The 24,522-nt window shown below is 51.9% G+C and overlaps 1 protein-coding gene across 2 annotated transcripts in view; it reads right to left on the bottom strand.

Annotated features, from left to right (window-relative positions):
* Positions 1-11,751: 11,751 nt before the first annotated feature.
* SH2D3C (SH2 domain containing 3C) overlaps positions 11,752-24,522 on the bottom strand; it is a 289,572-nt gene continuing 276,801 nt past the window's right edge. For both annotated transcript variants that reach the window (XM_086948617.1, XM_086948618.1), the window contains one exon: positions 11,752-15,654. In XM_086948617.1, coding sequence (XP_086804743.1) covers positions 15,479-15,654 — 176 coding nt within the window. In that variant the 3' untranslated portion in view covers positions 11,752-15,478. The remainder of the gene's footprint in view (positions 15,655-24,522) is intronic.

Here is a 24,522-nt window from a genome sequence, read left to right as displayed (position 1 = left end):
GCTTTCTCCTTTCTCGCCTCTGCCTCTTGGAATAAAATGCCTCTGCATCTTCGCATTATCCCTGAACACAGCCTCTTCCGCAAGACGCTGAAGACTTGGCTTTTTGTAAATAAATCCTCTGACCTCATGTCAGAGCTGTCTGCAAGCGCCATGAGACTCCTTGGATGTGATTTGTGCGCGATACAAATGTCCTTGACTTGACTTTGTCTTACTAAAATCTTTTGTTCTTTCCACATAATATAGTAGAGCTCTTCTAGCATCGTGTGTGTGTAGAGCCCGTTCTGCTACAGAATCAGGGTGAGGAAAGAACACAGGTAAAAATTTGCTATTGGTTCCAAGAATCACCTTGTCTTTGTGAAGCTGAAAGAAAGGCTCTTGTATAGTTAGTGCCTGGAGTTCACCACCTCTCCTTAGGGAAGTGATTGCAATGAGGAAAGCAACCTTCCCTGAGAGGATTGTAGTGGACACCTGTGCATTGGTTCAACAGGGGGTCCCATTAGCCTTGTAAGGACTGTGTTCAAGTTCCAAACTGGAGCAGGTGGGACACATGGTGGTATTACTCTTGTTAACCCTTCCATAAAGGCCTTAATCACTGATTCTCTGAATCGAGATACGTGTTGTCTGTTTTGTAAGTGTGCAGCTACCGCTGCTAGATGTTAGTGAATGGATGTGTCGGCTGGTCCAGATTGCTGTAAGTGTAAGTGATCACAGATGAGGTTTTGCACTGAAGCATCCAGGGGATTGATATTGTTATTATTACAGTATATAACAACTCATTTCCACTTCGCTGTAACATGCCCTAGTCGTAGGCTTTCTAGCCTCTATTAGGATATTCATACAGTCTGGTGGCAACAGTGAATAACAAAGCTCTATGACTTCAGGAGCCAGATCGCCAGGTCGAGTTCCTTGGGATTTGGATGCCTGAGTCCTCCATGGCTCCGAGTGAGGAGACTGGAGGTGAGAAGCAGCTTTTTGTGTGGAACTACTGAGCGCTCTAACAGGGTGGAAACCAAGGGTGACATGCCCGCGTGGGAGCTACGAGAATGAGTTTGAGCAAGGATTGAGCTTTCGAACTACCAGTGGAGTCAGGGGGAGAGGCGGAAGAGCGTAGGCAAATATCCCTGACCAGGTCATCCATACGGCATTGCCTTTGGAGAGTGGGCGTGGGAACCTTGAGGCGAAGCTTGGGCATGTTGCATTTTGATCTGTGGCGAACAGATCAATGTGAGGAAACCATCATTTCTGAAAGTAGGGAAGAAGAATTTGGGGATGAAGTTCCCACTCATGGATTTGCTGCCTCTGTCTGCTGAGAAGGTCTGCAATTTGATTGTTTACTCCTGGGAGGTGTTCTGCTAGGAAATACTTTTTGTGAAGTATGGCTCATTTCCAAATGGCTTGTGCGAGGCGTGAGAGCTGGAGAGAGTGTGTCCCTCCCTGTTTGTGTATATACTACATAGCGGTCATGTTGTCTGTGCAGTCTAGGACAGTATTGCCAATGAGGAGCATTTGAAAGGCTTTGAGCGCTAGAAACACTGCTGGTAGCTCTGGGTGATTGATATGGAGGCTCCTGTACTTTAGAGTCCATAATCCTTGGATTGTGTGATCGTGTAGGTGAGCGCCCCAACCTGTGAGCGTTGATTCTGCTGTTAGCACTGTCTGTGGAGCAGGGTCAAGAAAGGGCCGCCCTTTGGATAACTTTTGTGAGTTCCACCACTGCAGAGAGTGACGAGTGAGGCCGTCTACCAACACTAGATCGGTCAATTGACCCAGCCACTGGTTCCACTGACTTGCTAAGCATTCTTGAAGGGGACCCATGTGAAGTCTTGCGTGGGGAACAATTAAAATGCAAGACGCCATCATCCCAAGCAGCTGCATGAATACTTTCGCTGGTAATGACTGGTTGGGCTGAAATTGAGTGAGAATGGACTGAATATTGTGAATTCTGGCTGCAATGGGAGTTGCTAGGGCTTTTTGAGCGTCTATTGTGGCTCCCAGATAAGTTTGTGTGTTGAAAGGCTGTAGATGAGACCTTAACGCATTTACTGTGAACCCTAGTTAGTGAAGTAAGTGACTAGTGGTTTCAGTGTGTTGGAAACACATTTGGTAAGTGCTGGCTTTGATGAGCCAGGCATCCAAGTTTGGGAAGGCATGGATGTGTTGTCTTCTGAAATGTGCTGCGACTACTCCAGGCATATGGTAAATACCCTGGGAGCTGTGGTGACTCCAAACTGGAGTACTTTGAATTGGTAATGGTGACCCGCTATCATGAATCTAAGTTATTTGTGATGAGCGGGATGAATTGGAATATGGAAATATGCATCTTTGAAGTCTAGAGTAGACATGAAATCGCTCTGCTGCAAACGTGGGAGCACTTGTTGAAGTGTTACAGTGTGAAAATGCCCTGACAGTATCTAGAGGTTTAGTTGTCTGAAGTCTAGAATAGGTCTCAGAGAGCCGTCCTTTTTGGGGATGAGAAAGTACAGGGAGCACACGCCTGTCCCTTGATGTTGTAACGGCACAGGTTCTATGGCTCCTTTGGACAGGAGAGATTGGACCTCTCCCTGAAATAGACGTAAATGTTCTGGTGACATTTTGCGAGAACGTGGCGGAATGTTTGGAGGATTGTTGGTAAGCTCCAGGCAATAACCATGTTGGATAATTCCTAGCACCCATTTGTCTGTAGTTATTGATTGCCAGATGGGGAGGAACTGAAAAAGACATCCCCCGGCAGGTGTTAAATGACCAGGGGGCAGCGTAGGCAAGTCACTGTTTGTTAAGAGAGGGGGAGGTACGTGCTGTGGAACTGTTACCTCTACACTTGTCATTGTTACCTCTGTACCCTCCTATAAAAAAGCCTCTTGAGGAGGAGGATTGATTGTTGCCCTTGTAGGGTGCAGCAGTAGTGTCTGAAGAGACAGGGGTTTTGGACCCCCTCGATAGAAGGAGCGATGAAAGGAGCCACGATTAGGAGGAGACTCTAGGGCTCCCATAGATTTAGCTACTTCGGTATCCTTTTTCATCTTTTCTAAGGACGTATCTGCTACGGGTCCAAAGAGATGCTGTTTATCGAACGGTGTTTAGAAATGGATTGCTGGACTTCAGGTTTAAATCCTGAGATCCCTAACCATGCATGCCTCCTTACTAGCACGCTAGTATTGATTGCCCTAGCTGCGGTGTCAGCAGCATCTAAAGCGCGCCTATTTGATGAATTTGAGATGAACTTTCCTTCTTGGATTAGGTCTTGAGCTTTATCCTTATGCTCATCAGGTAGAAATTGGAGTAATTGCTCCATCTCGCCCCAGTGTGCCCTATCATACCTGGCTAGAAGGGCCTGTGTGTTGGCAATACGCCAGAGATTTGTTGCTTGGGCGGCTACCCTTTTACCCGAGGCGTCTATCGGTTTGGGCTCTTTGTCTGGAGGGGTGGCGTCCCCTGAAGTTTGTAAATTGACACGTTTACGGGCATTAGAGACCACTAAAGAGTCCAGTGATAACTGCACTTTAATAGAAACTGGATCTGGTGGGGCAGGCTTGTACTTTTTGTCTATCCTGGGGTGAGAATGCGAGCCCTAACAGGGTCTTTGAATATATCGTCTGCGTGTCTAGGGAGAGTGTGAGTGGACTATGTGAGCTACTGAGGGTTTCAAATAGAAGGTCCTCTTTCAGAGATTCTTTATGTCATTGTACCCCATGATACTCTGCAGCTCTAGATAGTAATTCTATGCACCCCATATTGTTGTCTGGTGGGGAAGGCTTGTAAGCTACAGGTCTGGGTCATTCTCTATGGGTGAGTCCGTGTTATAGTCTTCCCAGGGATTTGCTGGTGAAGGACCATCCCCCCCATTCCCATCATCCTCATCATCAGGTTATTGCGGAGAGTTAGCTGGTGTAATTAGTAAGTGATGTAACTATAATAATAATAATAATAATAATAATAATAATAAATAATAATAATAAATTTATATAGCGCGCTACATACCCAGAGGGTCTCAAGGCGCTTGCAGAAGGGTGGGGAATTACTTGTCGAATATCCACGTTTTAAGTTGTTTTCTGAATGCTAGGTGGTTCTGAGTAAGGCGAAGGTGAGTGGGAAGTGAGTTCCAGGTTTTAGCTGCCAGGTAGGAGAAGGATCTACCTCCCATGGTGGTTTTGTTGATGCGAGGTACAGTGGCAAGGGCTTGGTTGGAGGATCGTAGCTGGCGGGGGAGGGGGTGTAGAAGGACAGTCGTGTGTTGAGGCATTCGGGTCCGATTTCGTAGAGTGCTTTGTGTGCGTGGGTTAGGAGGCGGAAAGTAATCCTCTTATTGACGGGGAGCCAGAGATGTGTTCTTTACGTGGGATGTCTAGTATGAGCCTGGCTGAAGCGTTCTGGATGCGTTGGAGTTTTTTCTGGAGTTTTGCGGTGGTACCGGCGTAGAGGGTGTTTCCGTAGTCCAGTCGGCTCGTGACCAGAGCGTGGGTGACCGTTTTTCTAGTTTCGGTGGGGATCCAACGAAATGTTTTTTTGAGCATGCGAAGAATGTTGAAGCAGGATGAAGAAGCGGCGTTGACTTGTCTGTTCATCGAGAGTGAGGAGTCCAGGATGACGCCCAGGTTCCGTGCGTGGTCTGTCGGGATGGGTGCTTTTCCAAGGGCCTCTGGCCACCAAGAGTCATCCCAGGCGGAGGGGGAGGTGCCTAGGATGAGGACTTCTGTTTTGTCTGAGTTCAGTTTCAGACGGCTGTGCTTCATCCAGTCGGCTACTTCTTTCATTCCTTCATGCAGGTTGGTTTTGGCAGTGTTAGGGTCTCTGGTGAGAGATAGGATCAGTTGAGTGTCATCCGCGTAGGAGATGATGTTGAGGTTGTGTTGGCGTGCGATGGCCGCGAGGGGGCTCATGTATACGTTGAAGAGGGTGGGGCTGAGTGAGGATCCTTGTGGTACGCCGCAGATGACTTCAGTGGCCTCTGACTTGAATGGTGGGAGGCGGACTCTCTGGGTTCTTCCGGCAAGGAACGAGGTGATCCAGTCCAGTGCTTTTCCTTGGATTCCGATGTTTCTGAGGCGTTGTAGCAGGGTGCTATGACGTACTGTGTCGAAGGCTGCGGAGAGGTCGAGGAGGATGAGGGCGACTGTGTCTCCATTGTCCAGTAGAGTTCGAATGTCGTCTGTTGCTGCGATGAGGGCGGTTTCAGTGCTGTGCTTGGCTGGGAAGCCGGATTGTGAGGTGTCGAGGGATATGTTGGTTTCGAGGAATGCGGCGAGCTGGTTGTTGACCGCTTTTTCGATGATTTTGGCCGGGAATGGAAGGAGTGAGATAGGGCGGTAGTTTTTGAGTTCGGTGGGGTCAGCTGTGGGTTTCTTCAGGAGGGCGCTGAGTTCGGCATGTTTCCAGCTTTCCGGGAAGGTTGCGGAGTTGAGGGAGCAGTTGATGACGTCTCGGAGGTGTGGTGCTATGATGGAGTCTGCTTTGTTGAAGATGTGGTGAGGGCATGGGTCTGTGGGGGATCCTGAGTGGATATAGTTCATCAGACGGATGGTGTCCTCAGTGGAGATTGGGTTCCAGTCATTGAGGATGTTCAAGGGGGGTGGGGGTCCTGCAGGGTGTTGGGTGGGTTGGTCTTCGGGTCGGTTGTTGAAGCTGTTGTGGATGTCTGCAATTTTGTTGTGGAAGAATGAGGCAAGGGAGTCGCAGAGGGCTTGAGAGGGGATGATGTCGTTGGAGTTGGCAGTGGGGTTGGTAAATTCCTTGACGATGTTGAATAATTCCTTGCTGTTGTGGGCGTTGTTATCTAGTCGGTCTTGAAAGCGGCTTTCTTGGCAATCCGGATCAGTTGGTGGTGTATGCGGGTGGCGTTTTTGAAGGCGTCCTTGTTGCTGGTGGATGGGTCTTTTTTCCAGGCCTTCTCGAGGGAGCGACAGAGTTTCTTGGATTTCTTAAGATCATCGTTGAACCAGGAGGCCTTCTTGCTGCCTAGTTTGATTTGTCGTTTTTTCAGTGGTGCTAGGATGTCGGCGCTGTTGGATAACCATTGGGTGAGGTTGGTGGCTGCTTGGTCGGGGTTTGAGGAGTGGGCTGGGGGTTTAGAAGAAGCGATGAGGAGATCTGGTCGATGGTGATTTTGTTCCAGTTTCTTTGCACAGTAGGTTGGGGGTGGTTGTTGGATGTGGGCTTGTTGTAGGTAAAGTGAACGCAGCTGTGGTCCGTTCAAAGGAGAGCTGTGGTGTGGCTGAAGGAGACATGTTTGCTGGAGGTGAAGATAGGGTCGAGTGTGTGACCTGCGATGTGGGTGGGGGTAGTGACAAGTTGTTTAAGTCCGAGGTTGGCGAGGTTGTCCAAAAGGGTGGTGGTGTTGCAGTAGTTGTTCTTTTCAAGGTGAAAGTTGAGGTCTCCCAAAAGGATGTAATCCTCGGAGGGGAGCGCGTGTGGAGTGATGAAGTCCGTGATGTCTTCACTAAATTGTGCGCGGGGTCCTGGTGGCCTGTAAAGGAGGGTGCCTCTGAGTGTGGTCTTGGGGTCGATGTGGATCTGGAAGTGAAGGTGTTCAGTGTTGGCGAGATTGACGTCTGAGCTGGTTGAGATGCGGATGAATTTCTTATGGACGATAGCGATGCCTCCTCCTGTGTGGCCGGTACGGTCCTTGCGAATGATCTTATAGTCTTCCGGGATGGCAATGGTGATGTCTGGGGCTGATGTGGCGTTCATCCATGTTTTTGTTAGGAAGGCGACGTCCGGAGAGATGGTGTCTAGTAGATTCCAGAGTTCGATGGCGTGCCTGTGGACTGAGCGGGTGTTGAGCAGGATGCATTGTAGGTGGTTGGGGTCGGATATCTGTTGTGTGTTCGTAGATGAGGGGTTGTTCTTGGTGCCGCTGAACTTGCAGGAGTTGCAGGAGAAGGGTCCATGGGTGTGTCCAGGAGCGGCTTGGACGCAGTTGGGGGAACGGCCGGGGTTAAGGGCTAGGAGGGTGGTGGCATCGTAAGTAATGCGGGAGGGGTGGGCATTACGAGGACCAGGGGGTCTGGCGCTGGGCGCGATCCAGGCGCGGAAGGGCGTAGACGGGCTTACCTTTGGCGCACCTTCGGCGCTGTGTTGACATGGTTTTTGGCCCTAGTGGGCAGTAGTATAGACTTTAATCTTGCTCACATCTAGGATATGTATTCCTAGCTTATGTTGGCCCTTTTAAGGCCTTTTTCCAGACCTAGAAGAGGATAGCTGCTTAATATGATGATAGATCCCTTATTCTTGACTCTAATCTGTCTATTGCCTATTGGCTTTGACATACTTGCTCAAAGTAGAGGTTGGATCCTGTGGTCCTGACTTTATATAACACATTGGTATGGTTTATGTAGGTATTCTGACAGAGCTAAGGGGTATTTCATCCTTCTCAGGCCTACAGGCCTAGAACTAGAGGGACTCCATGTTGATGAAGCTGAGAGGCTTGCAAGGGTAAAGGTAAAGTTTATAGTTAAAGCTGTTGTTCACTTGGAGAGAACCCGTCTGGGCCAGCCCTTATCGGTAGGCTGTATTATTCTCTGTGTCGAAGACACCACAAAAGGCTGGCCAGCTGGGTGTGTGTCCTTGATGCGAAGTGGTGCAGAGATCTGGTGGGCGGCAGGCTGATGGCTGGAACTTTCCATGAGGAAACAGCATTCTGTATCAGTGAAGTGCAGAGGCGGAGTCAGGGAGTCGAGCTGGAGTGGTAGAAGAGTGAGGAGCTGTTGGAGTAGGAGAGAGAGAGCTCAAGCTAGAGAGAGCTGAGTTGAATTGGAGACAAACAGACAGTCAGTGAGCTGGAACTGAAGGAAGCAGTCAGAAGCAGTTGCTTATCAGGAGGAGTTGTGAATAGCTGGAGTCTGAAGTAATGCCTTTTAGAAGAGACTGAAGTAGAGTTGGATTAACCTGTGGGAGCAGCTGGAGTTAATTGGACATTGGCACAGAAACCTTGAAACAGAGTGAACAAGCTAGTGGAATGAACAGTATCAGAACGGCCGAAACTATTAGATTGAAGTTGGAATGTGGAGAGAGAGTCCGTGGGGGAGAGAAGTCCAGGGCAAAGTGATCAGCGCAGAGGTGTATCCAAGAGTGCAGGAGAGAGAGAGAGCCTGAGATGAGCCAAGACACAGACGAGAGAGGAGCCCAGATGACAGCTAGAACAAGACTTCACACTAATCAGGTGATAGCGCTCCTGTCATATTAGTTTACTTCACACTTACATCTTAATCTTATCTTTATTCCCTAGGCTTTTGTATTGCTAATCCTTTTCCTTGCAGCGGTGTGTTCTATCTATAGTCTTTGTCAGTTACATGTGGATGTGTCCATTACAATACAAATCTGTGTAGGTGTTTATATTGTTAAAATAAACCAACCCCAGTTTATTAGTGAACTGAAATGTGCCTTGTATTCTTGTTCAATCCGGGTAAATGGAGTTCCTAGTTGATGATTGTTTATGTGAACGGATGTTCAATCCCGATCGGGTAAGTGGTGATCAAATAAATAGGGAGCGAGTGAACCTTTGATGCCAAGAATAAGAGGTACATTATATTAATTGGCTAACTCCTAATATTGTAGTAGCAAGCCCTTAGTGAATAGGGAGAGAGAGACTTCCCAACATATAACTGAAGGTGTTCATAGGAATGTGGTCGTCGTTGATATACGGCGTTAGTGAGAGCGTTGGGGTGGATTACCAACGTGTATACCCACAGGATTGTGGCTTGTGTAAGTGAGAGCGTTGGGGGGGATTACCAACGTGGAGGTTTGCCGGATTGTAAACCGTTTGGAAAAGAGAGCATTGGGTTCTGCAGGCCCATGTGTAGACACACCGGATTGTGTGTCATATCTGCCCTGGGGTAGATTAGTCTGGGTCTGAGTGGCCGCGAGACTATAAGGTATGAGTGTGGTGTAGGGCATGGATATCCTTAGTAATCAGTGAGTATTCTTAGTATCCCTATAGATTTAGTGGTGTTTCTAATAATATGAGCTTGTATATTGCGAGTTCCCCATCCTCAGTTAGGTACCCAGGTGCCCTCAGTTAGGTACCCAGGTGCCTGGATAGATGGTCCTGAGGAGGGATGTGGTTACGTTCTGGCTGGGTTAGAGCGGCCCCTAGGGGCTGATCCCATCTAAGCAGAAAATCCGGCCATTACAGGCGCGGAGAAGGAGGTGATGGAGTAGAAGGAGAGGGGTTTCCTCTTCAAAAGAAAATGATAAGTGTCCTCTGACTCCTGTTTACGTTTCTGAGCCAATTAGGTAGAAAGATGTCCTGTCTGAGAATTAATAAAGAATTCTTTCTGTTTAGGGTCCGATTTTGGGGGTGGGACGTCAAAACAGGGGTCCTCCTACTACAGAGGAGCATCTTTCTGTTTTGGAACCAAAATGTTTGGTGCCGGGGTCAGATGAAATTTTGGTGCCGAAGGTTTAGGCTCAGAAGCCAATTTAGGTTTTAGCGTCAAATGTTTTGGCTCGGATGCGGTTTTCCGTTTCAAGCCCAAAGGTTTTGGCTCAGTGCCTGACTTTGGCCGACTTGATCCGGATCCAGAAGACTTTGGTGCGTGGTTCGGTGCTGAACTGAAAGGCGGGGCTATGGAAACATCTTTTCAGTGCCGACCGTGGCCCGTAGGCGGAGGTGGGACTGGAGCCTTTTGCTTGGGCTGAATAGCTATTTGGGGCAAGGAGTGTTCGGTATTCACGATACGTTGACCTTGTGGCATGTATTCTTCCATGTCAGAGACCGATTCCAAAATGGATACAGGGTCTTCCTGTTCTTCTTCGGCCCCTTGGGCGTCGTAATCTTCTTGCAAGAACCTTTTCCGAAGATGTCCGGCGTGGATTCAATGTTTTGGCTCTGCATTTCATGACGTCGAGGCCGATGATTGCGGAGTGTTTTCTTCGAATGGAAAGATTTGCACGCATTGCAGCTCTGTTCGTTGGGCTCTAGAGGTAAGCACGAGTTGCACACTTTTTGCGAGCCGGTGCGCGGATACTTCGCGTGGCACTGAGGACAGATTTTGAAGCCTGTTCCATCAACTGCTAAGTGAACCGATGCGGTGAGGCCCGTCGGCCTTCCATCAGTTTTCCTATCGAAATAGAAGTTTTGTCGACTGATAAGATACGCAGAGAAGGATACGCATACGAAAACAATACCATTGAGGGTACAGTAGATTGCCCATCGAGGGGAACCCGAAGTATGGTTTTGAACCGGAGCGCAGCAATGCACTTCCAAACCCGATGGCAGAAAAAACTATCTGACAATGGAGTCGATGCCCATGCGCACTATCACCGAAAGGAGGAGTCACCTACCTCGTGACTAGAAAGACTTCTTCAGAGAAAAACAACTAGCAAACACCCATACCCAACACTAGATGGGAGGAGTATGCAAATCATGTGATCTACAGCTCACATGCCTTGAACACATGGCTTTTCTTTGGTGTGGAAGTCTGCCATGTTTCTTCTCCTTTCGTGGAGTTGATGCTTTTTTGGAGTTCGAGTGGCTTGACCCAAGTGCTTCTTCAGATCCGATGGCTTGTCAAAGCCTGTTTGTCGATGCAGATTTGAGCTTTCATGTCATTCTGGTGTTTCTACCTTGTCGCCCAATCGAGAACGTTCTTGTTCCTTCTCGGCTCTGAGGCCTGCCTGTGGTGTAGACCTGAGCCCAAGGGCTGAGGCACACAGTGGGCTGGAGGGGGATGTGAGTACTCACAGTCCTGGCGTAGTTTTTGTTTTCTGTCCGACCTAGGTGCCAGCGCCTTCAGTGTGGTGTCCTCAATCTGTATCAGTGACCCTTCATACCCGCTGGACCCCTCAGAGGCGATATAGTGGGTGCTCGTGATGACCACCCCTGTGTTGTTGTACCAGCGTCGAATTCCTCTTCGCTGTGTGACTCCTTGTGCCAGAATTCCTCCTCGGCTGCCATCTCCACAGTATGTGCTATTTGGTAAACAACGTGTACGTTTGCCAATCTCTTCTTTTCCGCAGCGTCTTTTTGCATTGGAAAAAGGTTGCACGCTGGGCACTCTTGTTCCTTGTGCACAGGTGATAGGCACAAGTTACACACCTGATGAGTGTCCGATTGAGCGCATTTTACACCGCACCAAGGGCACCTGCGAAATAGGCTTTCGTTTTTCGTCTCCATTACTCGCTGACAGACATTCTTGGTGGGTGTGGACGTTGGTCGATCGATACTCATTTGCAATGTGTTTCGGGTCAATTTGTTGTTGATTTTTGATCACATAGGCGTTTTTTCCCTCCATAGGCCACATGGGCTCCGACGCAATTTGTACAAACTCGAAGGTGGAAAAAAACTACCTAACAAAGGAACCGTTGAACCTGCGCAATACCCAGAGGATGAGGAAATACGGTGCCGACAATAACACTTCTGCAAGAAAAACAACTTGCAGAGTCTGGGCCCAACACTAGATTGCAGGAGTGTGCATTGCATGTGTATCTGTGTATCGTGGTCAGGGTTCAACAATGGATTCTAACAATCCGGTGACCTGGTCTTGTTCCCAAACGTCCGCAAGGTCCTACGTGCCCCCTGGTCTCTACAGGCCAGTGTAGCCCTTATGTTCTAGCCCACTTGAAGGTATCTGCTGCAAAGTCAAAAGGGAGATGCAACATCAACAAAGAAGTCTCTTGGTTCCCCTACCTGCGTCATTCTCCTAGGGACAAGCGCCTTGCAGCCTCAACGCTGGGACACAGTGAAAAAAAACAATTATGTACTGACCACACCTAAACGTGTTACTGTTTGGGATTAAAACCATAAGCCATGTACATTAATACCTTTATTTACAAATGGAAATGGTAGAACTAGAAATATATACACTTAGAGCAGCAGTTGGAGGTCTGTACAGAAGGAACGGATGCACAACTACTATTTACAGACAGAAAGGCATGTGAATTATTTTTTTACAGACAGGAAGTGGTTCTCAGCTCTTGTGTACAGGAAGTTTCAACTATATTTTACAGACAATAAGTGGTGCTCTCCCATTATGTACAGACAGGAAGTGGTGAGCAACTAATATATACAGATAGGTATTTACAACCAGGAAGTAACACCTAACTAGTTACAACAGGTGTGAGTTGAGACCACAAAGACATGTGCAATAATAACCCTTTCATGGCCCTATAAACACAGTTTCATAGCGATATTAACTAAATCTTAGAAATGTCTACGTGGATCTGGTGAAGAAAATGCCCATGAACACAGTAGAAAGAGCACGAGTGAGTATCCTCTTGCAAGGGGACAGGAAATAGGAGCCGGAGACGGTAGAGCCCATGCCGCGTGCCGGTGACGGTAGAGCCCATGCCGCGTGCCGGTGACGGTAGAGCCCATGCCGCGTGCCGGCGCTCCCTTCCGGTCTATATCTCGAAGACTTGTTCATAGCTGCCGAGGTTCAGATTGCTTATGTGTGACATTTTCATAGTTTCAATGTACTTATGAGTGGCATTCAACGACCAACTGTGTGACACTTACAGGCAAAATCAAGCAATAAAAGGATAAATATCAGAAATGACACCCATTTGAGCAACGAGACACTCTAAGAAGATCTTGGAACTGCTGCAAAGCCCAAGAAATGGAGGGACACTCACCTAGTGCCCCTGTAACCTGGTCCACATTCGTTGCAGCAGGCACATTAACCCTCTGTGCTATTTTATCATGAGTGAAAACTGCCACTAGACAAAACACAGATCTCGTTACAGCAGAAACATTATTCAGCAGAGTTAACTTGACATTTTTATTGTTGAGAGAAAAATCCTGGACAACCAAGGAATTCGGCATCTCTAGTAGGTGGTTTTAGACCCATGTTATTAATACAAAGCGCCCTCCGCCTCCTCACCTCAGCACCAGGTGCCGAGCAGCAGAGGTTGCACGAGCAAAGGAAAGCATCTCTGTGACAGAAGAAAGAACTCACTGCCATCTTCTCAAAATACATCTTTGCGAATATGTGTGGAACATGTTCTTTGCAGCAGGGATATTAACCCTCTGTGCTGGTCCATGGCGAGTCAACAATGCCAGTAGACAAAACTCCGACCTTTGAGCAGGAACATTATAATCACCAGCGTTAACTGTTGACCAACTTACCAAAAGTTTCTGAGTCACAACAGTGCTGCAGCTGGGATAATAAAGCCTGCTGCTTCGGGCTGCAGCCGTTTCTGTGGCTGAAGTGCCTGTGGAGTCGCACTCACTGGCTTCAGACTTCAGAAAGAGTCACACTCGCTGGCTGCAGAAAGAGTCACACTCGCTGGCTGCAGAAAGAGTCCCACTCGCTGGCTGCAGAAAGAGCCACACTCGCTGGCTGCAGAAAGAGTCCCACTCGCTGGCTGCAGAAAGGTCACACTCGCTGGCTTCAGAGAAAGTCACACTCGCTGGCTGCAGAAAGAGTCACACTCCCTGGCTGCAGAAAGAGCCACACTCGCTGGCTTCAGAGAAAGTCACACTCACTGGCTGCAGAGAGAGTCACACTCCCTGGCTGCAGAAAGAGCCACACTCGCTGGCTGCAGAAAGAGCCACTCTCGCTGGCTGCAGAAAGAGCCACACTCGCTGGCTGCAGAAAGAGTCACACTCACTGGCTGCAGAAAGAGTCACACTCACTGGCTGCAGAAAGAGTCACTCTCGCTGGCTGCAGAGAGAGTCACACTCGCTGGCTGCAGAGAGAGTCACACTCGCTGGCTGCAGAAAGAGCCCCACTCACTGGCTGCAGAAAGAGTCACACTCACTGGCTGCAGAAATAGCACCACTCACTGGCTGCACAAAGAGCCCCACTCCCGGGCTGCAGAAAGAGCCACTCTCGCTGGCTGCAGAAAGAGCCACTCTCGCAGGCTGCAGAAAAAGTCACACTCACTGGCTGCAGAAAGAGTCACACTCACTGTCTGCAGAAAGAGCCACTCTCGCTGGCTGCAGAAAGAGCCACTCTCGCTGGCTGCAGAAAGAGTCACACTCACTGGCTTCAGACTTCAGAAAGAGCCACTCTCGCTGGCTGCAGAAAGAGCCCCACTCACTGGCTGCAGAAAGAGCCCCACTCACTGGCTGCAGAAATAGCCCCACACCCAGGCTGCAGAAAGAGTCACACTCACTGGCTGCAGAAAGAGCCACTCTCGCTGGCTGCAGAAAGAGCCACTCTCGCTGGCTGCAGAAAGAGTCCCACTCGCTGGCTGCAGAGAGAGTCGCACTCACTGGCTGCAGAAAGAGCCACTCTCACTGGCTACAGAAAGACTCACACTCACTGGCGCAGCTGAGACCAGCCCGCACGGACCGGGGCCCGTGGTGAGAGCCGTTCTGAGCTACAAACTGCTAAAATAATTACATTCATGTTGTTTATTCAATTTGCCAGTCAATATATTACTGACCCACAAACCTGATTAGCAGCCAACACGAGTCGCGCAGCACCGTCTGCACAGCACTCACCACACTGAGGTAATGCAGCTCTGATGGCTGCAGTCACTCTTAGCTTCTCCATCACCGCGCACATGTGGTGCCAAGGCCTTGAAAATGTGAGTGTTGCATTTTAGTGCGATGATGCACACCTCCACCGCCAGATGCGTGGTACTTGGTAGGGCCGCTCCCTAGAGGAGGTGGACTCGGCCAATTTCGTGTCCAGGCAGAGTTTCTATCATCAGGTAAAAGATACGCCTTTTCACAGACGGCACATGTTTAAGAGGAGTAAAGACGAGTTGAAGAAAGAGAAGCACCTGGGGGGCTATGTAGTGGCGGGACCAAGGTCATCAAAAGTCCTGTTGAAGGTTACGAATAAGCAACGGCCGTGCAGAAACCGTGCTAGCTCAGAGAGGCAGGGCTTGCACTCAGCTCTGTTCATGGCCTCCATCCTGTCTGTCACCCAGCATCAGTCGCAGGCAGTGCTCCCGTCTACCTTCTGCTATGGGGACCTTGGCTGTATCGGGGCACCCTCCTCACTACTCGTCCTCAACCTTGGCCCGGTGGACCGTTCTAGCTTGTGAGTGACCCTTCATCACTTGCCTTCCTCACCCTCAAACCTGATTATTTGGCATTTCAAGTGCCCCTGATGCAACTCTTCTGCCTGCTCTCTGTTCCTTCATCGGTCCACTGGCACCACAGGTGGCCCTTGCGCACTTGTTTCATCTTCTCTGGATCTACGCGGGCCATTGGTGATGCACCTAATCGCGCCCTGCTGGGTGAATGGCACTGGACTGGTTACTTCCTCCACCCTCCTCATCACCTGGGGACTCTAACGCTTTGCTTATTCCATAGGTGCTCAGTTTATTAGGGCCTCTGCCCCCCTCTTCGTCCTCATCCTCTGGGTGACCCTAGTAGAGGAGTCTTGCTCCTTGGAGGTGCAGTACCTTTGCAAGACATTCCCCCCCTTCTCCATCCTGCTCCCCCACCTATTATTTTTCTCAGGTCCAAGAAGTGCTGTCCTCTCGCAGGAGCTCTGCGTCCTTCTCACCCCGTGCACCCCCTATGGGTTTTATCTGCGTTATGTGCTGTTCTGTTGAAGGTGCTGGCTTGGACCCCTCTCGTGTGTTACAGTTCACTGAAGCGAACAGCAGGCTCCAGTTTGTGCGATAGCGCTGTGAGGACCTTGTCGAACTTCTCGTAGCGTTCAGCCTGGCTGCTTTCAGCTCCCCGGCTGCCCCAAAGTAGGCGCATCTGGAACTCGGTGCTAAAAACCTCCATGAGCTCAGCCTTCGGCTGGAAACCTGCAAACGAAAGAACAGAGGAATAAATGGCAGCTCAGTGGGAATACAAGCCGGGCCAGAGGAGATGCAAGCATGGAAAAGCAGGCACAGAAGACAACCAGCCCCAAAAGTGAGAGATGGACAGACACAGAACTGAGAGGCAGCACGCACGCCACAGAGTGCAAGCACAAGAGAAACAAGAACATTGAAGTAAACAAGGATAAGTTACTCACCTGTAACCTTTGTTTTGCAGCTTATTCAACTATCTAGATTTCCACGCTTCACACATTTCTGTCTGGGGACAGTCTTCGTGGGTGACGCGAGAGGCCGAGAACCTCATTGAGATATAGGTGGTAACAGGACCGACCCTGTTGCTGGAGGAACTGTTAATCTGGAGAATCCATTCATGGAACGTACCCCACCATACTATCCTTAGCTATAATACTCCTTAGCACACGTAAGTCACAGTAATGTCATATACACAAGTGTTTCCACATTTCTTCTGATAAAATCACAAGGAGTAGTTATTTTTGGTACATCAGATTCGTGTTTATGCCCGTTCACTGGAAACTTTCCATACAGCCGACACGTGTTTCGTCGTAATTGGGAATGTAACCCACGACTTTTTCAAGGCTATTTCCAGATCTGTACTCTTTCCATTAGTATGCGGTGATAATTCCAACCCGCATGGGCGTTCTACAGGGGTCTTCTGTTGTATATTATTCAGCGTGCGTTGTCCGATCAGTTCCAGGTGTCTGTTTCTGCCGGAAGGCTTTCGCCCGTTCTGTCCTTCTCCAAGAAGTGTTCCCCGTTCACAATCAGCATGTCCGCTCCGGACATGCTGTTTCAGCCTCCTGCATCCCTTGCATCAGGACCACTACTTTGGCCTCTATGGCGGTCCATCCATAGGACCTTCAGCCTCCTGCATCCCTTGCACCAGGACCCCTCCTTTGACCTCTATGGCGGTCCATCCATAGGACCTTCAGCCTCCTGCATCCCTTGCATCAGGACCCCTCCTTTGACCTCTATGGCGGTCTATCCATAGGACCTTCAGCCTCCTGCATCCCTTGCATCAGGACCACTACTTTGGCCTCTATGGCGGTCCATCCATAGGACCTTCAGCCTCCTGCATCCCTTGCATCAGGACCGCTCCATTGGCCTCTATGGCGGTCCATCCATAAGACCTTCAGCCTCCTGCATCCCTTGCATCAGGACCGCTCCATTGACCTCTATGTCGGTCCATCCATAGGACCGTCAGCCTCCTGCATCCATCGCATCAGGACCGCTCCATTGGCCTCTATGGCGGTCCATCCATAGGACCTTCAGCCTCCTGCATCCCTTGCATCAGGACCGCTCCATTGGCCTCTATGACGGTCCATCCATAGGACCTTCAGCCTCCTGCATCCCTTGCATCAGGACCGCTCCATTGGCCTCTATGGCGGTCCATCCAAAGGACCTTCAGCCTCCTGCATCCATCGCATCAGGACCGCTCCATTGGCCTCTATGGCGGTCCATCCATAGGACCTTCAGCCTCCTGCATCCCTTGCATCAGGACCGCTCCATTGGCCTCTATGGCGGTTCATCCATAGGACCTTCAGCCTCCTGCATCCCTTCCATCAGGACCGCTCCATTGAAGCCTATGGCGGTCCGTCCATAGGACCTTCAGCCTCCTGCATCCCTTGCATCAGGACCCCTCCATTGACCTCTATGGCGGTCCATCCATAGAACCTTCAGCCTTCTGCATCCCTCGCATCAGGACTGCTCCATTGAATCCTATGGTGGTCCATCCATAGGACCTTCAGCGTCCTGCATCCCTTGCATCAGGACCCCTCCATTGACCTCTATGGCGGTCCATCCATAGGACCTTCAGCGTCCTGCATCCCTTGCATCAGGACCCCTCCATTGACCTCTATGGCGGTCCATCCATAGGACCTTCAGCGTCCTGCATCCCTTGCATCAGGACCGCTCCATTGAAGCCTATGGTGGTCCATCCATAGGACCTTCAGCCTCCTGCATCCCTTCCATCAGGACCGCTCCATTGAAGCCTATGGCGGTCCATCCATAGGACCTTCAGCCTCCTGCATCCCTCGCATCAGGACCGCTCCATTGAAGCCTACGGTGGTCCATCCATAGGACCTTCAGCCTCCTGCATCCCTCGCATCAGGACCGCTCCATTGAAGCCTATGGTGGTCCATTCATAGGACCTTCAGCCTCCTGCATCCCTTGCATCAGGACCCCTCCATTGACCTCTATGGTGGTCCATCCATAGGACCTTCAGCCTCCTGCATCCCTCGCATCAGGACCGCTCCATTGAAGCCTATGGTGGTCCATCCATAGGACCTTCAGCCTCCTGCATCCCTTGCATCAGGACCGCTCCATTGAAGCCTATGGTGGTCCATCCATAGGACCTTCAGCATCCTGCATCTCTCGCATCAGGACCTCTCCATTGAAGCCTATGGTGGTCCATCCATAGGACCTTCAGCCTCCTGCATCCCTCGCATCAGGACCCCTCCTTTGACCTCTATGGCGGTCCATCCATGGGACCTTCAGCCTCCTGCATCCCTCACATCAGGACCACTCCATTGGCCTCTATGGCGGTCGATCCATAGGACCTTCAGCATCCTGCATCCCTTGCATCAGGACCCCTCCATTGGCCTCTATGGCGGTCCATCCATAGGACCTTCAGCCTCCTGCATCCTTTGCATCAGGACCGCTCCATTGACCTCTATGGCGGTCCATCCATAGGACCTTCAGCCTCCTGCATCCCTTGCATCAGGACCCCTCCATTGAAGCCTATGGCGGTCCATCCATAGGACCTTCAGCCTCCTGCATCCCTTGCATCAGGACCCCTCCATTGACCTCGATGGCGGTCCATCCATAGGACCTTCAGCCTCCTGCACCCCTTGCATCAGGACCCCTCCATTGACCTCTATGGCGGTCCATCCAAAGGACCTTCAGCCTCCTGCATCCCTCGCATCAGGACCGCTCCATTGAAGTCGATGGCGGTCCATCCATAGGACCTTCAGCCTCCTGCATCCCTCGCATCAGGACCGCTCCATTGTAGCCGATGGCGGTCCATCCATAGGACCTTCAGCCTCCTGCATCCCTCGCATAAGGACCACTCCATTGAAGCCTATGGCGGTCCATCCATAGGACCTTCAGCATCCTGCATCCCTTGCATCAGGACCCCTCCTTTGACCTCTATGGCGGTCCATCCATAGGACCTTCAGCCTCCTGCATCCCTCGCATCAGGACCCCTCCTTTGACCTCTATGGCGGTCCATCCATAGGACCTTCAGCCTCCTGCATCCCTCGCATCAGGACCGCTCCATTGAAGTCGATGGCGGTCCATCCATAGGACCTTTAGCCTCCTGCATCCCTCGCATCAGGACCGCTCCCTTGAAGCCGATGGCAGTTCATCCATAGGACCTTCAGCCTCCTGCATCCCTTGCATCAGGACCCCTCCATTGAAGTTGATGGCGGTCCATCCATAGGACCTTCAGCCTCCTGCATCCCTCGCATCAGGACCCCTCCATTGAAGCCGATGGTGGTCCGTCCATAGGACCTTCAGCCTTCTGCATCCCTTGCATCAGGACCCCTCCTTTGACCTCTATGGCGGTCCATCCATAGGACCTTCAGCCTCCTGCATCCATCGCATCAGGACCACTCCATTGAAGCCTATGGTGGTCCATCCATAGGACCTTCAGTCTCCTGCATCCCTCGCATCAGGACCACTCCATTGACCTCTATGGCGGTCCATCCATATATTTTCAGCCTCCTGCATCCCTCGCATCAGGACCGCTCCATTGAAGCCTATGGTGGTCCATCCATAGGGCCTTCAGCCTCCTGCATCCCTCGCATCAGGACCCCTCCATTGGCCTCCATGGCGGTCCATCCATAGGACCTTCAGCCTCCTGCATCCCTCGCATCAGGACCGCTCCATTGAAGCCGATGGTGGTCCATCCATAGGACCTTCAGCCTCCTGCATCCCTCGCATCAGGACCCCTCCATTGGCCTCTATGGCGGTCCATCCATAGGACCTTCAGCCTCCTGCATCCCTTGCATCAGGACCCCTCCTTTGGCCTCCATGGCGGTCCATCCATAGGACCTTCAGCGTCCTGCATCCCTTGCAACAGGACCGCTCCATTGACCTCTATGGCAGTCCATCCATAGGACCTTCAGCCTCCTGCATCCCTCGCATCAGGACCCCTCTATTGAAGCCTGTGGTGGTCCATCCATAGGACCTTCAGCATCCTGCATCCCTTGCATCAGGACCCCTCCATTGGCCTCTATGGCGGTCCATCCATAGGACCTTCAGCCTCCTGCATCCCTCGCATCAGAACCCCTCCATTGGCCTCTATGGTGGTCCATCCATAGGACCTTCAGCCTCCTGCATCCCTTGCATCAGGACCCCTCCTTTGACCTCTATGGCGGTCCATCCATAGGACCTTCAGGCTCCTGCATCCCTCGCATCAGGACCCCTCCATTGACCTCTATGGCAGTCCATCCATAGGACCTTCAGCCTCCTGCATCCCTTGCATCAGGACCCCTCCATTGACCTCTATGGCGGTCCATCCATAGGACCTTCAGCCTCCTGCATCCCTTGCATCAGGACCCCTCCATTGAAGCCTATGGCGGTCCATCCATAGGACCTTTAGCCTCCTGCATCCTTTGCATCAGGACCCCTCCATTGACCTCGATGGCGGTCCATCCATAGGACCTTCAGCCTCCTGCACCCCTTGCATCAGGACCCCTCCATTGACCTCTATGGCGGTCCATCCATAGGACTTTCAGCCTCCTGCATCCCTCGCATCAGGACCGCTCCATTGAAGTTGATGGCAGTCCATCCATAGGACCTTCAGCCTCCTGCATCCCTCGCATCAGGACCACTCCATTACAGCCGATGGCGGTCCATCCATAGGAGCTTCAGCATCCTGCATCCCTCGCATCAGGACCACTCCATTGAAGCCTATGGTGGTCCATCCATAGGAGCTTCAGCATCCTGCATCCCTTGCATCAGGACCCCACCTTTGACCTCTATGGCGGTCCATCCATAGGACCTTCAGCCTCCTGCATCCCTCGCATCAGGACCGCTCAATTGAAGTCGATGGCGGTCCATCCATAGGACCTTCAGCATCCTGCATCCCTCGCATCAGGACCGCTCCATTGAAGCCTATGGTGGTCAATCCATAGGATCTTCAGCTTCCTGCATCTCTTGCATCAGGACCCATCCTTTGACCTCTATGGCGGTCCATCCATGGGACCTTCAGCCTCCTGCATCCCTCACATCAGGACCACTCCATTGGCCTCTATGGCGGTCCATCCATAGGACCTTCAGCATCCTGCATCCCTTGCATCAGGACCCCTCCATTGGCCTCTATGGCGGTCCATCCATAGGACCTTCAGCCTCCTGCATCCCTTGCATCAGGACCGCTCCATTGACCTCTACGGAGGTCCATCCATAGGACCTTCAGCCTCCTGCATCCCTTGCATCAGGACCCCTCCATTGAAGCCTATGGCGGTCCATCCATAGGACCTTCAGCCTCCTGCATCCCTTGCATCAGGACCCCTCCATTGACCTCGATGGCGGTCTATCCATAGGACCTTCAGCCTCCTGCACCCCTTGCATCAGGACCCCTCCATTGACCTCTATGGCGGTCCATCCAAAGGACCTTCAGCCTCCTGCATCCCTCGCATCAGGACCGCTCCATTGAAGTCGATGGCGGTCCATCCATAGGACCTTCAGCCTCCTGCATCCCTCGCATCAGGACCGCTCCATTGAAGCCGATGGCGGTCCATCCATAGGACCTTCAGCCTCCTACATCCCTCGCATCAGGACCACTCCATTGAAGCCTATGGTGGTCCATCCATAGGACCTTCAGCATCCTGCATCCCTTGCATCAGGACCCCTCCTTTGACCTCTATGGCGGTCCATCCATAGGACCTTCAGCCTCCTGCATCCCTCGCATCAGGACCGCTCCATTGAAGTCGATGGCGGTCCATTCATAGGACCTTCAGACTCCTGCATCCCTCGCATCAGGACTGCTCCATTGAAGCCGATGGCGGTCAATCCATAGGACCTTCAGCCTCCTGCATCCCTCGCATCAGGACCCCTCCATTGAAGTCGATGGCGGTCCATCCATAGGACCTTCAGCCTCCTGCATCCCTCGCATCAGAACCCCTCCTTTGACCTCTATGGCGGTCCATCCATAGGACCTTCAGCCTCCTGCATCCCTCGCATCAGGACCGCTCCATTGAAGCCGATGGCGGTTCATCCATAGGACCTTCAGCCTCCTGCATCCCTCGCATCAGGACCCCTCCATTGAAGCCGATGGTGGTCCGTCCATAGGACCTTCAGCCTTCTGCATCCCTTGCATCAGGACCCCTCCTTTGACCTCTATGGCTGTCCATCCATAGGACCTTCAGCCTCCTGCATCCATCGCATCAGGACCGCTCCATTGAAGCCTATGGTGGTCCATCCATAGGACCTTCAGCCTCCTGCTTCCCTCGCATCAGGACCACTCCATTGACCTCTATGGCGGTCCATCCATAAGACCTTCAGCCTCCTGCATCCCTCGCATCAGGACCGCTCCATTGAAGCCTATGGTGGTCCATCCATAGGACCTTCAGCCTCCTGCATCCCTCGCATCAGGACCCCTCCATTGGCCTCTATGGCGGTCCATCCATAGGACCTTCAGCCTCCTGCATCCCTCGCATCAGGACCGCTCCATTGAAGCCTATGGTGGTCCATCCATAGGACCTTCAGCCTCCTGCATCCCTCGCATCAGGACCCCTCCATTGGCCTCTATGGCGGTCCATCCATAGGACCTTCAGCCTCCTGCATCCCTTGCATCAGGACCCCTCCTTTGGCCTCCATGGCGGTCCATCCATAGGACCTTCAGCGTCCTGCATCCCTTGCAACAGGACCGCTCCATTGACCTCTATGGCAGTCCATCCATAGGACCTTCAGCCTCCTGCATCCCTCGCATCAGGACCCCTCTATTGAAGCCTGTGGTGGTCCATCCATAGGACCTTCAGCATCCTGCATCCCTTGCATCAGGACCCCTCCATTGGCCTCTATGGCGGTCCATCCATAGGACCTTCAGCCTCCTTCATCCCTCGCATCAGGACCTCTCCATTGGCCTCTATGGTGGTCCATCCATAGGACCTTCAGCCTCCTGCAGCCCTTGCATCAGGACCCCTCCATTGAAGCCTATGGCGGTCCATCCATAGGACCTTCAGCCTCCTGCATCCCTTGCATCAGGACCCCTCCATTGACCTCGATGGCGGTCCATCCATAGGACCTTCAGCCTCCTGCACCCCTTGCATCAGGACCCCTCCATTGACCTCTATGGCGGTCCATCCATAGGACCTTCAGCCTCCTGCATCCCTCGCATCAGGACCCCTCCATTGAAGCCGATGGTGGTCCGTCCATAGGACCTTCAGCCTTCTGCATCCCTTGCATCAGGACCCCTCCTTTGACCTCTATGGCTGTCCATCCATAGGACCTTCAGCCTCCTGCATCCATCGCATCAGGACCGCTCCATTGAAGCCTATGGTGGTCCATCCATAGGACCTTCAGCCTCCTGCTTCCCTCGCATCAGGACCACTCCATTGACCTCTATGGCGGTCCATCCATAAGACCTTCAGCCTCCTGCATCCCTCGCATCAGGACCGCTCCATTGAAGCCTATGGTGGTCCATCCATAGGACCTTCAGCCTCCTGCATCCCTCGCATCAGGACCCCTCCATTGGCCTCTATGGCGGTCCATCCATAGGACCTTCAGCCTCCTGCATCCCTCGCATCAGGACCGCTCCATTGAAGCCTATGGTGGTCCATCCATAGGACCTTCAGCCTCCTGCATCCCTCGCATCAGGACCCCTCCATTGGCCTCTATGGCGGTCCATCCATAGGACCTTCAGCCTCCTGCATCCCTTGCATCAGGACCCCTCCTTTGGCCTCCATGGCGGTCCATCCATAGGACCTTCAGCGTCCTGCATCCCTTGCAACAGGACCGCTCCATTGACCTCTATGGCAGTCCATCCATAGGACCTTCAGCCTCCTGCATCCCTCGCATCAGGACCCCTCTATTGAAGCCTGTGGTGGTCCATCCATAGGACCTTCAGCATCCTGCATCCCTTGCATCAGGACCCCTCCATTGGCCTCTATGGCGGTCCATCCATAGGACCTTCAGCCTCCTTCATCCCTCGCATCAGGACCTCTCCATTGGCCTCTATGGTGGTCCATCCATAGGACCTTCAGCCTCCTGCAGCCCTTGCATCAGGACCCCTCCATTGAAGCCTATGGCGGTCCATCCATAGGACCTTCAGCCTCCTGCATCCCTTGCATCAGGACCCCTCCATTGACCTCGATGGCGGTCCATCCATAGGACCTTCAGCCTCCTGCACCCCTTGCATCAGGACCCCTCCATTGACCTCTATGGCGGTCCATCCATAGGACCTTCAGCCTCCTGCAACCCTCGCATCAGGACCGCTCCATTGAAGACGATGGCGGTCCATCCATAGGACCTTCAGCCTCCTGCATCCCTCGCATCAGGACCGCTCCATTGAAGCCGATGGCGGTCCATCCATAGGACCTTCAGCCTCCTGCATCCCTTGCATCAGGACCACTCCATTGAAGCCTATGGTGGTCCATCCATAGGAGCTTCAGCATCCTGCATCCCTTGCATCAGGACCCCTCCTTTGACCTCTATGGCGGTCCATCCATAGGACCTTCAGCCTCCTGCATCCCTCGCATCAGGACCGCTCCATTGAAGTCGATGGCGGTCCATCCATAGGACCTTTAGCTTCCTGCATCCCTCGCATCAGGACCGCTCCCTTGAAGCCGATGGCGGTTCATCCATAGGACCTTCAGCCTCCTGCATCCCTTG

Source organism: Lissotriton vulgaris, unplaced genomic scaffold (assembly GCF_964263255.1).
Source record: "Lissotriton vulgaris unplaced genomic scaffold, aLisVul1.2 SCAFFOLD_2110, whole genome shotgun sequence".
NCBI lineage: Eukaryota > Metazoa > Chordata > Amphibia > Caudata > Salamandridae > Lissotriton > Lissotriton vulgaris.
The sequence above is the reverse complement of the archived record's forward strand: the minus strand, read 5'-3'. Positions and strand labels throughout refer to the sequence as shown.